At 45.4% G+C, this 16032-nt stretch overlaps 1 protein-coding gene across 2 annotated transcripts in view; it reads left to right on the top strand.

The window, feature by feature from the left end:
- The first annotated feature begins 431 nt into the window (after positions 1-431).
- Positions 432-16032, top strand: part of KCNIP3 (potassium voltage-gated channel interacting protein 3) — a 102711-nt gene continuing 87110 nt past the window's right edge. Inside the window, exons 1-2 of one of the 2 annotated variants that reach the window (XM_048512938.1) lie at positions 432-537; positions 646-828. In XM_048512938.1, the coding sequence (XP_048368895.1) occupies positions 814-828 (15 nt within the window). In that variant the 5' untranslated portion in view covers positions 432-537; positions 646-813. Of the gene's footprint in view, positions 538-645; positions 829-13986; positions 14101-16032 lie in introns of those variants that run through there. The other variant, XM_048512939.1, reaches the window with a different exon arrangement.

The raw sequence follows: 16032 nt of genomic DNA, 5'->3' as shown, positions 1-16032 counted from the left end.
CTTTCCTGAAAGTACATAAACTAGTTGGCTATTACTGCTTGAGGAAATCCTAACAGCTCTGGGGCCCCTTCCGCACATGCATAACAATGCACTTTCAATCCACCTTCGCAAATGTTTGCAAGTGGATTGGAAGTGGATTGTTCTGCATGGGAGGTAACCTACAGCCTTCTTCTTGCAGGAAACATGGGCTCATTCTATAAAGCCTTTCAACAGAACAGAAAACAGGGGCCTCCATGCAACAGTCTGTTCATACTGAGAGCTATTTGCTGTAATCTATAGCTAGCAATTCACTTGCATTGATCCCATTCTGTGTTAATGGGAAGTGTCCCCTTTAAATCCCCCCAGGCTATAGAGGAGAAAAACCCTGATGGTTTGGTGGGGTTCTTCTGTTAAGCTAACTAGTTGCATTGGAACACAGAGACAAAAGAGGGAGAGAGACTAAGGGGATGGGGTTGCTGTGGGTTTGGTTGCTATGGAAACTAGCAACCAGTAGGCTGGCATGTTGCCTGTCACAGAGGAGGAATAATGGTTCAAAAGGTAAACTTGGCATAGGGATGTTTTCCTTTGTCGAGGATGTTTGCACAAGGACAAAGGCAGTTGGCAGCACCTCCTTAGTTCCAATTTTGTGCCTCTTTCCATTGGCAGGCCTGGAAAGAGCAGCCACAAGGGAAGACCTGAGAAGACAGAAGCAACAGCGGCCTTCGCTTGGATTTTCTAGGTTGACTGGAGGCACAAGCTGGCAAGAGTTACTCTGCCCATCTCTGGGACTCCACTCAGTCTTCAAGAAACCATCCATCAGTTTCCTGTATAGGGATGTTTGCCGATATGGTGAGTAAATGAACTAAACTCTCAGGTGGAACTGTGTACAGTTCTCTGACTGGAGAGAACTGTTTGTTTCAGGGGGCTCTGTGCACTTATATTTCTGGGAGTATGTGCTTTGCTTGCAGCTGCACTGCATGATGGGTTCCATAGTCTGATAGTGGTAAAAGCAGTTTGGTTTGTTCGGACATGTGTGTCTCACTTGCGAGAATTCAGGTGGTTTGGTGCAGAAAGGTCAAAATATTGCATAATCACAAATGTTGCAACAATATGTAATGTTTATAAAGCATGGTTATAAGCAAGCTGGCCCAAAACCATTTATGAATTTCTGATTGGAATATTACTGCAGTATTCTCAGAATATTCTGATTTTTTAAAAGTGCAGATGTATTATGGATATAGTCACACAACTTCCCTGTCACCTGAAATAAAATGCTTTAAGGCCCTTTACTCATTCAGCTTGCAATCATCCAGGGTGGTTTCACATGTGTTTGACTCACTTGCGTTTGCAGTGTGTGAGCTGACTCACAAATAAGGTCTGTGGTGATATGAAAGTTCTGTCTGTGATACTAGAACTCTGGCAGCTCATTCACTTATGGAAGTCATTATCTGACGCTGCAATCACATAGCAACCAATTTGCATGTGTGAGCAACTCTTTGCCTGTAGTAATCAAGAAAAGGGAACTCAAAAGACGTGAACCAGGCCATGAAGTAGGTAGAGCCTGATCCAGAAATGAACAGACATCCCCTTATCAGCCTTTTGCTTTCCTCATTTAGACTGTAATCCTAATACTGCATCAATAGAATATAGTGTCTAGGGGTCAACAGAAGTAACAGTACCACTGTATTCTGCATTGGTCAGACCTCACCTGGAATACTCTGTCCAGTTCTGGGCACCATAGTTGAAGAAGAGCATTGACAAGCTGGAGCATGTCCAGAGGAGGGCAACCAAAATGGTAAAAGATCTGGAATCCATGCCTTATGAGGACAGATTTAGGTATGTTTAGACTGGAGAAGAGAAGGTTGAGCGGTCACATGATAGCCATGCTTAAATATTTGAAGGGATGTCATGTTGAAGAGGGAGCAAGCTTGTTTTCTGTTGCACCAGAGACCAGGACAACAAGTAATTCAAAGTGCAGGAAAAGAAATTCCACCTAAACATTAGGAAGAACTTCCTGACAGTAGGGGCTGTTCAACAGTGGAATACACTGCCTCGGAGTATAGTGGATTCTCCTTCTTTGGAGGATTTTTTTAATTAATAAGCCTTTATTTGGCATAATACTTTGGAGGATTTTAAGCATAGACTGGATATCCATCTGTCAGGAGTGATTTGACTGTGTGTTCCTGAATGGCAGGAGATTGGGCAGGATGACCCTTGTGGTCTCTTCCAACACGATGATTCTATGATTCTACCACTTTCCTAGGTGTAAGCATCACTGAAGAAAATGGAACTTTTTAGTTCAGAATTGTTCTCTTAGACACCTTGGTTAGGCTTCCTCACTCAGGAACAGCCACCCAGGCAGGACCACCGACACTGTTCCTTGGTCATGAGAGACTTTCCTCCTGCTGGAAGATGCTGCACTTTCCCCCAGCATGACCTTAGCCGTCCTGTAGCTGAAAGTTGTGGGATTCTTCGTGTACTTTGAGATCCCATGTGCCCACAATGCTGTGCTGAACTGCTTTATCAGTTCAAAAGCTGTCAGCCCAAGTTAGAAGGAAATGCATCACAGAAGACTGCAAAGGGAACAAATTAAATATCAGAACCGGGCAGGAAGAGAGAGGCAAAAATAGTTGTGCTGAAAATGTAGAACTTGTCACGACTGTCAGAGTTGAGATTTTCATGTCGCATTAAACAGAAAAAAGCAAGGAGAAAGGGCTTTGAAATTGAAAATAACCCTTCTTATGAGACAAAGCAGAAAACACGCCACCTTGAGACATCCAGAATTGGCGATTTCTAGACAGGCCTGGTTACCAGCACTCAGATTTTGCGTGGTAGCCTGTGGTGTTTATGGAGGCCAACTTTTGTGTTTGATTTTAACAAACTCTGTCACCTGGACAGCATCAGGGATGTCCAAAATTAGATCACAGAGAGATGAGTCCTGGTAGTACAGCATCTGCTTTGCATTCAGAAGGTCCCAAGTTCAATTCCCCGCATCTCCTCTTAAAAGGAGCAGACAGTAAGTGATGTGAAAGACCTCTGCCTGAAGCCCTGTAGTAAACAGCTCTGACCTTGATGGGCTTGAGGCCTAATTTTGTATAAGGCAGCTTCACATGTGTACAGCTGTCACACTGAATCCAGTGACTCTTACTCACAGCACACATGTGCTTTAAGTCTGTTGGATCATGGATAGTGTGTCTGGTGGGGGGGGGGGAAATGGAGGTTTGCCATCCCCCAGGTGAGGCCTGAGGATCTCCCAGATTTACAGTATCTCCAGGCAACAAAGATCAGTTCCTCTGGAAGAAATTGTAGCTGGGGGGGGGGGGGATGATGGTATGTGGCAGCAGTGGCCTGGTAGGTTAAGAGCTCGTGTATCTAATCTGGAGGAACCGGGTTTGATTCCCAGCTCTGCTGCCTGAGCTGTGGAGGCTTATCTGGGGAATTCAGATTAGCCTGTACACTCCCACACACGCCAGCTGGGTGACCTTGGGCTAGTCACAGCTTCTTGGAGCTCTCTCAGCCCCACCTACCTCCCAGGGTGTTTGTTGTGAGGGGGGAAGGGCAGGGAGATTGTAAGCCCCTTTGAGTCTCCTGCAGGAGAGAAAGGGAGGATATAAATCCAAACTCCTCCTCCTCCTCCTCTTCTTCTTTCTTCTTTCTTCTTCTTCTGCCCTCCCTCCAGCCCCCAAATCTCCAAGAATTTCCCAACTTGTAGCTGGCAACTCTCAGCTTGGGAGAGAAGGGGGCATGTGCAGCTCACAGAGAAGAGCAGCAAAATATCATTCATAGTTCTATGACTTGGTTTTTATCATTCCTGTTCTGCTTTGTAAGCCAATAAGGGCCTGAAATAATTATTGGGCATTGGTTTCAGGTGGGTAGCTGTGTGGGTCTGTAGTAGAAGAGCCAGAGAAGTCTAGTAGTACCTTACAGACCAATAAGATTTTTGCTGTACAAGGTTTCAAGAGGCAAAGCTTCCTTTGTTAGACATGGGGGCATTATGCTGTCTTCATGTTTAAAATGAGATGTGGTTACCCATGATGACATTGGACCCAGTAAGCCCCTTGAAGTCACCTCCTCAGGGTCTAGGTTGTCCATAGTTCGCCACATAAAAAGATAGTGGTAAGAACATGGCAGTGCTCTTCTGCACCTTTTGCAAAAGATTTGCAGATTTGCTGGTGGGTCTTATCTCATGTTGGTGGGTCATATCTCATGTTAATTAAGGGTGTGTGAGTTATAATTTGCCTTTTTCATCTCCGCTGCCAAGATGTCTTAGGTCTACCCTGTCCAAAACTTCCTAAATCCGTGCCCCTCTACTGACTTCCTCAGGAGGCCCTGTGGTGAATACTTCAAGAACAAAACAACAGGGAAAGTACTTAAGCAACAGAACCTTTTAATAATTTCTCTTTTTTTCCAAGCTCAAAACAAAAGCCTTCTCTGCTGGGATTCTGGCTGGGGGTTTGCTTCTCCCAGAGATTTCCATCTGTGTCTGAGTAAAACCTGACAGCTGCTGCTGGTGGATGAAAAAGAGAGAGAGGCAGTGAGAGACTCACATTGTAATTATAATTAGATCCCAGAGTCCAAATAAATGTGTTCAGGCTGCCAGATATGAATTGCCTATTCATGGTGATTTCATCTATTTTCCCTTCTTAACCACAAGGCGAAAGTGAAATTGAGGAGGAGTCTTTATCCAGTTTGTAGAGAACACCATCCCTAGGAGAAAGTGTTGGGAAGTGTTGGGAAAGGGAAAGGTGACTCGGTCTATTCTGAAGCAGATCTAGTTGGGTCTTTTCAGTGGGGCTTACCCTCAGCAAAGTGTTCTCAGTATTGCCCTTTAAGGAGGAGGAATATGTTAGATGTTTATACTGTAATATTATAAAGGGTGTGGAGAATTTGGATAGGTTTTCCCCCTCTCAAGAATACCAGAACACATCAAAGCAAACAGAAGTACAATAGATTTACAGCAGACAAAAACAAGAGCTTCTAATTAACTTAGGGAACCCCCTGCCACAAAGATGTGACGATAATCACTTGCTTAGTGGCATTTAAAAATAATAGCAGCTATAAGGGGCTTCCTAGCATTAAGGTGCAGTGTATATATTGCCTTGTAATCCTTTTGACAATGCTGTCATATAAATCAGTATTTTTTATCCTCATATTGCTTTGAACACTCTAAACTGAGAGTAGGCAAACCCTAGAAAGTCTGCTGAATAGTGCCATCCTAGATCTTTTTGCCAAACACCCAGGACAAGTGCTCTGTTCAGGGGAAAATGTGCAGCCTGGCAGTTTTCAGAAAAAGGAACTAATATTCTAAAAATTCTTTGAGTCACACAACAGCATGGAGTATATGTGTGTTTTATGGTGACGCAACTCCTGTGGCTGTCTGCTCATTCATGCTTTATCACCAAAGTCAATCTTTGGCTGCTTCCACCCAGAGGTTTTGCTCTGGTTTCATGTCCAAACTGGAAAAGATTATTTTGGAGCACCCATACAATGTTGACTCCTATCTGTCCACTTTCTGTTTTCCTGCAGTCTTTCCCAGACTTAGGCCCCTTCCGCACATGCAGAATAATGCACTTTCAATCCACTTTGCAGCTGGATTTTACTGTGCAGAATAGCAAAATCCACTTGCAAACAATTGTGAAAGTGGATTGAAAGTGCATTATTCTGCATGTGCGGAAGGGGCATACGTTTGATATGGGAAAGATCACAGTCAGGGCACCTTTGTGTGCTTCATGGATGATAAAGTATGTATTTCTGCACATCCTACCCGCATCAGTACTATTTTCCTTGCCACAGTTCCCTGTGGCCACATTCCATTTTCCAGTCCAATAGGAGAGATTAAACATAGGTAATTGACATATAACTATAGCTTTAATTTATAATGATGTCAATTACAGATGGTAAGGGACAATTATATGTCAGTTACCAAATGTAATTGACCTGTTGCTGCAGCATAAAGCTATAGTCCTATGTCAATAATTGATTAAAGGTTCTGGAAAAAGCCCTGGAGGGTGTGATGGGTGGGTGGTTAGGACAAGGAGAATTCAGGACAAATTACTCTGTGGATGCCACATTATCATTGGGAATGCCTCTGTATTCTCATCAGCAATGAAGGCAACATTGAAAACTGTTGCTGTTCTTCCTTTAAGATCAAGTCCTGAATTTTGTTCACAAAAGTTACATTCACTGTACCCTCCTCACCCCACCCACTCACATATACACACACAACCACTGGTGGGAATGAAAATTATAATAGCAACTAATCTGAGGCCCCTTCCGCACATGCAGAATAATGCACTTTCAATCCACTTCCAATGCACTTTGCAGCTGTATTTTACTGTGCCAAACAGCAAGATCCACTTGCAAACATTGTGAAAGTGGATTGAAAGTGCATTATTCTGCATGTGTGGAAGGGGCCTTAGAAACCAGAAAGCAAAAATAAAACCAGAGGAATATGCCAAGTGGCTTTGATGGTGCTTTGAACTGTTGTACAGTTTGGTTCTTGACTGAACCTGATTCCTGTCTTCAGAGATTTGATCACAAATCTAACAGGAGGGACAAATGGTGTTTTGGTTGGGTATGAAATAAATACCAGATAGGCTTCTTGCTGTTAAGGATGTTTTTCCTTGAGTCTTGACATAATTGTTTGATTGAGGGAGCTAAGGAGGTATTACTAATTGTTTTGCAGTGCTAATTGGAGGAAGTGGATGTTTGCAAGTGAGGAGGCAAGGAGAGAACTGCAGGTCATTAGAACAAGTTTTGCTGGGTTGTGTCCTTGTTTACCTGCGTAGCTGATGTCAAAATCAGTTTGGGTGTATTTACTGTGATTGTAGAGAAGCCAAGGTGTCCCAGGTTCAAGATATTTAGACTTGCAGCAAAATGGTGGTTTTGCCCATTTCACCCAAAAGAACCAAAACAAAGGCCATTTACACACCTGTGGTCTCCTTCACTTTCAGCATACATTCCCTTCAAGTTTGATTCTTGGTTATACACACATTTCCCCACTCTGGCATTCACCCCACTCTCAGATCAGAGAATCCCTACAGTTTCCGAATGCTCTTTAAGTACAACATTTTCTCTTTGTTCACAGGGAAAGTGAAGGAGATCCCAATGTGTTACTATTTCCTTGGGTTCTCTCTCTCTCCTCCTCCTTTCCCCACCTACATCACAGTACTTTATCTCACTCTACCAGCCACTCCGCTGGCTCCCTTTTAAAAAAATGATGTTCAAAGTCTATCATGGAGTAGTAAACTGGAACAGGGACAGGGTTTTCAGTGATAGATCCCCCCTCCAAACCCTATTAAATGGAGGTTGCACACCAACAGCAAAGAGACATGGGGGCAAAATGGTGGATTGGCTGGGATAGGGAAACAAAGAAGCATGGGGGTGGGAAAAATGATATAAACAGGAACATCCCACTGCAAAGTAAGATAATCAACTGCTTCTCAGCCATGGGGCAACTAGTGCATGCATAAATGGCCTGATCAAATAAACAAGCTGCTGATAACAATGCAGTCTTTGAAACCTCCATAGGAATGGGCTCCAAGAGCTCTGGCTTGTATTGATTAAAATAACCCTTCACTCAGCCACTGGAATAATAAGGATTTTGCACAAACATTCCAGTTTCTCAAGGATTTAAAGAAGCTGTGTGATACATAAGGCCCAGGAGCAGATAGATCAGTGTGTTCGTGGTGGGCTGAGCAAATGTAGGTATGAGCAGTGCTATCACAGTGGTGTTCTTCCTGGGGCCTAAATTCATATTATATTTTCCCCAGAAACATTCCTAGGTCAATTTTGGGTGGGGGACACAGAAAAACAACAACCCTTTCCCTGTGCTATTTCCCCATCTTGAATCAACTCTTGAAGAGGTGCAATTTGTTCCATTGGCAAATGTACATGTATTGATGAGCTACATGTTACACTTCCATAAGAGGGAAAATAACACCCAAAAGTTAGGTTGGGAAATGGCATGGGGGGGGGGGGGAGGATTAAGTCTCCTCTCTCCATGTGTTGTGATCTCTCCAAATCAGGCCCATTGAATTTTAAAACATGCCTCTTCCTAACCTAGGGATGTCTCTGGAGAAAACATCACATGTAGTTTAAAAACTTTAGACATTGTGTGTGCATGCATGGTGTGAGTTCAGCATCAATGTATGCTTGGACATCCAAGTATTGTGCAAGATGAGTGTGTGCAGGCATTGTGTGGACACAAAAGGTAAAAGTGTATCTGCAAATTTAGGGAAGTTACCAATTTTTAAAAGTGGTGTGCATATTCTTTGGTCAGCCAGGACCACTGGACAGACTTATTTCCAGCCTTGTGTGATGCTCACTCTATTTCACTGCTAATGCTAGTTTTCATTTTCATGGGAACCTGAGGGCTGAAGTACCATTTGGGTGTATATTGTGGGGGTTTAAAGTTATACACATTGACTCCCTGAGCCACTAATTTGAAGGACACTAAAAAGAATGCTTTTTGTAGAGCCCCCCCCCCCCATTGATGTCGTTTGTCTTGGCCATGACTCATCACAGCCAGAGAGTCAGTGCCTGAAGGGATTTCTAGGGATTTCCAGAAGTAACCAAGTGAAAAAAACCTTTGAATAAACTACAGTGGATAGCCTTTCTGAGCCCAGCACTCATATAGACCGTTAAAGCCCTTAATGGTTTTAGTTCCAGGGTAGTGAAAGGAAAACCTTCTCTAGTTGATTCACTTCCTTTCTCCTGCTTCTTCAGTTGAGGGTCTGTTGTTGTATTTTCGAGGTTTACAGCCATGAAGATCTAGGCCATCTGCAAATGTCTCTGGCCAAAGAGATAGCAAAAAATGAAAGTCATCTGAACACTGTCATGTGTACACCAGGAGCAGTGGACACAAAGGCAATGAGCAACCCGCTTGCCATAAAAGAGAGATCTTCCGTGTGCATTCTTATCACACCTTGGTTACTTTACTCCCAGTTCTTTGTGATGCCGTGTCAATTTCTTTGCATTGGTTAGTCTGTATGTTCAAGTAAAATCTGGAAGTTTCAATATATTGTATTTAGTTTGTGCCTCCTTGCACATAGCAAGTGCTCAGAGTTTGTTTAGGAATGCTCCTCTAATAATTTCCTTTGGGCTCTTTATATGTCCAAATTTTTGTTTGTTTTGGTGTAATTATAGGAGGGAAGGCAGCATGGTGTAGTCCAATCTAGCCAGATCTTGGAAGCTAATCAAGATTCAACTGGCTGTTGTGGGTTTTCCGGGCTGTGTGGCCGTGGTCTGGTAGATCTTGCTCCTAACATTTCGCCTGCATCTGTGGCTGGCATCTTCAGAGGTGTATCACAGAGGTGTATCACAGTGTGTACCAGACTTCCCTCTGTGATATACCTCTGAAGATGCCAGCCACAGATGCAGGTGAAACTTTAGGAACAAGACCATGGCCACACAGCCTGGAAAACCCACAACAAATAGTAATCAAGGTTTGTTCTTGGAAGGGAGACCACCAAGGAAGACTCGGCAGAGGAAGGCAACGGCAAAACACCTCTGCTTGTCAATTACTTTGGAGTCACCATAAGTCAGTTGTGATGTAACTTGATGGCACTTTACACGCACACAGTGAGACATATATGAATTTTAACTGGGCAGTTTCCAATTGATGAAATTAATTTATGATTGAAAAACTTGTGGGGTAGATTGTTTTCTTGATGCACTGCATACCTTTTTTAAAAGTTATTTATACCCTGCTTTTCTCCCCAATGGGGATGCAAAACAGCTGACAATGAGGAGATAGAAAAAGTGCAGAGAAGGGCAACAAGGATGATTGAGGGACTGGAGCACCTTCCCTATGAGGAGAGGCTGCAGCGTTTGGGACTCTTTAGTTTGGAGAGGAGGCGGCTGAGGGGGGATATGATTGAAGTCTACAAAATTATGCATGGGGTAGAAAATGTTGACAGAGAGAGAAATTTTTCTCTCTTTCTCACAATACTAGAACCAGGGGGCATTCATTGAAAATGATGGGGGGAAGAATTAGGACTAATAAAAGGAAACACTTCTTCACGCAACGTGTGATTGGTGTTTGGAATATGCTGCCACAGGAGGTGGTGATGGCCACTAACCTGGATAGCTTTAAAAGGGGCTTGGACAGATTTATGGAGGAGAAGTCGATTTATGGCTACCAATCTTGATCCTCTTTGATCTGAGATTGCAAATGCCTTAACAGACCAGGTGATCGGGAGCAACAGCCGCAGAAGGCCATTGCGTTCACATCCTACATGTGAGCTCCCAAAGGCACCTGGTGGGCCACTGCGAGTAGCAGAGAGCTGGACTAGATGGACTTTGGTCTGATCCAGCTGGCTTGTTCTTATGTTCTTATGTTCTTAATGTTCTCCTCTCCTCCATTTTATCCTTACAACAACCCTGCGAGGTAGATATGGCTGAGAATGTGCGACTGGCCCCAGGTGACCCAGCCAAGCTCTCACAGCAGAGTGGAGGTTGAACATGGGTCTCCCAGATCCTCATCTGGCACTCTAACCGCTATACCACATTGCCTGTTGGAAGACATCATCCCAGAAAAATAATTCCTTTCTGCCTGAGACAGAAGAGAGAATGCCACTCCTAAGGGGGTGTTTGCCACCTGTGCCTTCTGTATTAAAAATAAATTTAAAATCTGCTGCCTGACTAATTGGGAATGCATTTTTAGCTGATTTAACAGTGTCATCTTAAGCAGAGTTACACTATTCTCCACTGAAGTCATGCCTTAGAAAAGTCTGACTATTTTGGCACTGTTGTCAATATGAGCAGTGACTGAAGTGTTGGATCAGGGCTAGGGGGACCAAGTTTGGTCCTTAATATGCCCTGAAACTCCTTGGCTGATTTCTGGCCTGTGACTATCTGAGATGGATATCTCACAGAATTGTTGAGAGGATAAAATAAAAGAGGGTACTAATGTGAACCACTCTAAGGCCCCTTCCGCACATGCAAAATAATGCGTTTTCAAACCACTTTCACAACTGTTTGCAAGTGGATTTTGCTATTCCGCACAGCTTCAAAGAGCACTGAAAGCAGTTTGAAAGTGCATTATTTTGCATGTGTGGAATGAGCCTAAGTTCCTTGAAATATGGTAGGGATGGGGTTAAAAGCATGTAAATAAATGCTGCCACCCAAATGATAGCCTGGTTATTAACCACTTTGGATTTGGGGTTGGTGGGGGCTGGCTGGCTGAGATCAACATTAAAAATATTAAAATATTTTTTTAATATTAAAAATAATCTCAGTTGCCCACTTGGACGACGGTCTCTGAGAAAGTCCATTGCATGATCAACTCCAGTGCTGTTGCACAAAAGGCAATCCAAGGGACAGTCTTGACAGTAATTCTCATTGAATAAAACAGGACTTACTTCTGAGTAGGGTTACTTAGGATTGCTCTTGATATTGCATGTTATGTCATCCCAACGGTTGTTGTAGTATATGATTAAGCAGCAAAGTTCTCTTTGTATGGTAGGGTTGCTGGGTCGCTCGAAGAAGGGGTGGGGGCGGAGCCTGGAGCCCCATCTCCAAGCGGGGGCTGGTGGGGCGGAGGTGCTCAAGCAAGCCAGACATGTAATGGAGGGGGGGATTGAACCCATGAACCCCCCTTTAACTACGTCCTTGTCTGCAGACCCAGTGGCTGTTACAAACTGCTAAAGGCTATTAGAGGGGTCAGGAGCAAAGAGGGCAACCTTCTTACCATGCAGGAGAAGGCTACAGATGTTTCTCTTTTCTGTATGGCTGAGTACCTTCCATGCTAAGTGACTCCAATATAAAGAGTCATCCATATTCATGCAGAGTCTCTGGTTTGCAGAAAGGGTAATAATGGTATCGGTGGCTTTCCATTGTGCATGGAAAAATCCTTTCAGAAAACCTTACTCTAGGATTGTTTGGGGCTCAATTTGCATGGCTAGTCTCATATGCAGAGAATATATGGAAGATGTTTGTTTGTTTGTTTATTTATTAAATTTATAGGCCGCCTCATCCCCGAAGAGCTCGAGGCGGCTCACAACATAACTGTTTCCAGAACAGTAAATCAATATAACATAAAAATCTACCTCACTAAAATTCAGCAGCAATTAAAACAAGAAATACAGATTAAACAATAAGGTTGTGTAAAAACACACACACAGGCGCCCGGTCTAAAGGCCAAAGGAGAAGAGAGGAGAGGCAGGGCCCAGGATGAAATCAGGGCCCTACCAGGATGGAAAAGGCAGCTTAGTTCCGGTTTCAATGGGGGGCAATAGAGCCGCGGCCAGCCCCTCCAAAACCCCTGTGGAATAGCTCCGTCTTACAGGCCCTGCGGAATTCACCAAGGTCCCGCAGGGCCTGGAAAGCTGGAGGTAGAGCATTCCACCAGGCAGGGGCCAGAGCTGTAAAGGCCCTGGCCCGGGTCGAGGCCAGCCATTTAAGGTGTGACGTACATTACAGAATAAGATATAGTTGGTTTGGAGTCCCTGTGGTGCACACCTGTTGTCAAAATAGGTTCAGAATGCTGCCATATGTTATGGGGAAACTACAGGTATTTGTGTTCATGCCTGTTATACATGCAGCATGAAATGGCTGTGTCCAGAATCATAAAAATAAAACTGCTGGAACCCTGCAAGTCCAGCCGCCCCTAAAGTGCTGAGGGATTGTTGTTTGTTCGCAGCATCATGGAATCTGGAGGTATAATGCTTTTGTACATGGAGGTTTCATTTTGCTATTACAGCTGTAACAGAATTTCTCAATAATATCTTCCTGGAGTTAGTTTATTTACTTTATTCATACCCTACCTTTCTGTCCCATGGGGGCCCTCTGCTTCCCTCTTCTCCAATGCTAGCTGTAGGAGGTAGGTTAGGGTCACTGGCCCAAGATCATCCAGCAAGCTTCTGAGGCAGAGTGTGGATTTGAGCTGGGGGTCTCTTAGATCCTAGACAGATGCTCTGTCCACTATACCACACTGGCTTTCAGGCTGATCCAGGAAATAGAGGAAGAAAACCAACAGGTAATGTATGTTAACTCCAGCTAATTTCAGTTATCTCCAATTAGAGCACAGGTGTCAAACTTGCGGCCCTCCAGATGTTATGGGCTACAGTTCCCATCATCCCCTGCCAGCATCAGAGTCCTCTAGAACATGCTGGCAGGGGACGATGGGAACTGTAGTCCATAGCATCTGGAGGGTCACACGTTTGACACCTATGGATTAGAGGAAGGAAGCAGTTGCGGTGGCAGCAGTGATGAAGAGTGGCCAGAAGAAATGGCAGCGACTGAGCAGTGGGCCCCACTTGCTCTGGGTGTTCAAGGGGCTTTCTTGCCCTCTCTGCAAAGACCTGTGAAACTCAGGGTGGTTTGGTGCCATGCTGGCCAAAGTGGTAAGGCAGGAAGGCAGAAAGGAGTAGACGAGGGAGCACAGTGGGGGGAATGAAGCAGGGGGAGTTCAGCCAAGGGCCAAAAACCACCCCCATTTGATCCAGGCAAATGGCACCTGGGTCGTTTGCCCTCTCCCTCCGCCCCCTAGATGTACCAGTAGCTAGACTGGTGCAAAACGAGCCATCTCTGCTGGGCACTTGAGCATCCCCTGCCACCTAGCAGCCACCAAGAGGTGGGAGGGGAACCAGCCAGAGTCCTCTAGAACGAGCCACCTCTGCTGGGCACTTGAGCCTCCCCCACCACCTAGCAGCAACCTAATAGAAGGTTTAGAATAGATTGACCGCAGTGTAGATCGGTCAATCTATTCTGTGCAATTGAGCCTCTCCAACCTCCAGACCTCCCATCCCCAGTCCGCCTCCCACCTGGGGCTGCTGCACCCTCCCTGCCCAATAAATCAATCCCTGCGTCTGCTCAGTTATGGACAGTCAGGACTCCAGCCCCTCGTTGGTCTCTGGTTCCCACCTGCCCGGAGGTGGCCGGATGATGGGCGCCCCAGTGGCGTGCTGGCAGGCTGGCACGGCCAGGCTGAGGAACCGAGGGAGTTAACGAGCTGGCAGCGAGCGGGTATTTTTGCTCCGAACCGCTCAGCTGCCGGCTGGGGAGGGGGAATGAGCCGCCGGTGCCGCTTGTTACATCACTGGCATCGCCGGGCGGGCAGACGAGCGCCCCATCGCAGCGCCCTTGCCCCGGAGACCCTCTGCCAAAGCAGCCATGCAGGTAAGGGCGGCGGAGGCAGCTCCGAGGGGAAGGGGCGGCGGCTGCTATAAGAAGGTGGGGGCTGCCAGCGGGAGCCTTGGGGGTCTCAGGCAGGCAGCCAAGCGAAGGCAGCGCTCGCTGTCCACTGAGGAAGAGCGGCAGGGAAAGTTTTCCTCTTGTTGCCTTCCTCCGGGATCGGTGGTCAGCCGGCATGGGATGGGGCTGCAATTTACTGAAGGGGCCAGCAGAAGTGAGATGAAGGGGAACAGAGCGAAAGAGTGTTTCCCGTTGTTGCGAGTCCGTTGTGTTTCTACAGCACGCTCCAATGAGTAAATGTTCTGCTCTGATTTTCACCTCACAACAACCGTATGAGGTGGGCTTAGGGGAAATGAAATTGCCATCTCTATAGCTTCATCTCTATAGCCATCTGACACCCCTCCCTCCCTCCCTCCCTCCCTCCCTCCCTCCTATTCGCTCTTATCCCTCAGAGATTGTGTTTTTGGTAGAGGGAGGGATTCCCTTTTCCCCACATCTGAAAGGCTCAAGTTGGCTATTGAGATAAAAGCACCAAGTGAGCTGGACACTAAACTCGAAGCATGAAGGACTGGTTGCAGATGAAGCTAATGCAGCTTCAATTGACTAACAGGTTCAATGAGAAGCAGGAAACTCCCTGGTTCAAATGTTGCCTCAGCACAAACTCACTAGACTTAAATTGGCGAGCTACTGTGTGGAGTAGTGGTCAAAAAGCTGGGCTAGGATCTGGGAAACCCTGCTTCAGATCTCCACTCTGCCTTGAAGCATGTGGGTGACCTTAAGCTGGTCTCCCTCTCTTTATCTCAACCTAGCCTACCTAACAGGGTTGTAGGGGAAAAACCAACATACACAAACCTGGGCTTCTTGGAGGAAAGTGTACGATCAGTGAAAGAGAAAAATGCACTCAAATACGTTGGAAAACTTCCTTGATTCTTTTGGAGTTTTCCTCCCCATGTGGGGATGAGGGTGACCTACTTTGCAAGGTTGTTGCAGGTGAATGTTGCATTAACAACATTACCATTTGTGTTCCTGCATGACAGAAGGTTGGACTTGATAGCCCTTGTGGTCTCTTCCAACTCTATGATTTTATGAAATGTTCTCTGAATGTCTGAAAATAGTATAAAGTATTGTGAGTATTCTGGGATGTGCTTTGTGCGGGGATCTGCATCAGAAGAGATAGACGGAGTTGGGGGAGGGGAGGTTTGTGTCTGCGCTGCAAAAGCCATTGAACAAATGTGTTGTCTGTTGTTGTTGTGCTGCCTCCCCAATCACTTACTTCTATCTTCTCTCTAACCCCCTCATCTCAAACTACCTATGAATGAGAGATAGTATGGTGTAGTGGTCAGAGTGTAACATTCACATCTGGGAGTCCTGGATTCACCAGGACTTGCTGAATACCACCATAGAAGCTTGCTGAATGGCCTTGAGCCAGCCACACACTTGCATCCTTGTGTACCTTGCAGGATTGTTGTGAAGATAAAATGGAGACCGGTTTAAGATGGTTTGAGCCACCATTGGAGAGAAACTCAGATTATCAACAAATTAAATAAACATGGTCATACAAGGGGGAAAGTTCCTTAACCGGAGTGGTGGAAGAGAATATGACATGGGTATTGAATATCTATGTAGATTTTCTGGAAAACATCCATGAGCAGGTGCTGATAAAGAGTCTAACCAGCTGTTTTGCAGATGTTGTAGGCTTTTCAATATTAGCTTAACATTTTTCTCATATGTACCCTCCCATGGGGATTTTTGGAACCGGAGAATGTGGAGTCACAGCTGGCCCTTACCTGTAGGTAGTCTTGTGAAATTTGCAGCTCGGAGGCTGGCTTGGAATCCCAAGCACCCTTTGGTGAGTCAGACGGTGCACACAATTTGGGGGTGGGGGGAGATCAGGGCTAAGAGCCAGGGTGGCAATCA

Source organism: Sphaerodactylus townsendi, linkage group LG12, assembly GCF_021028975.2.
Source record: "Sphaerodactylus townsendi isolate TG3544 linkage group LG12, MPM_Stown_v2.3, whole genome shotgun sequence".
NCBI lineage: Eukaryota > Metazoa > Chordata > Lepidosauria > Squamata > Sphaerodactylidae > Sphaerodactylus > Sphaerodactylus townsendi.
Note: the sequence above shows the minus strand (reverse complement) of the source record. Positions and strands in the feature narration are given on the sequence as shown.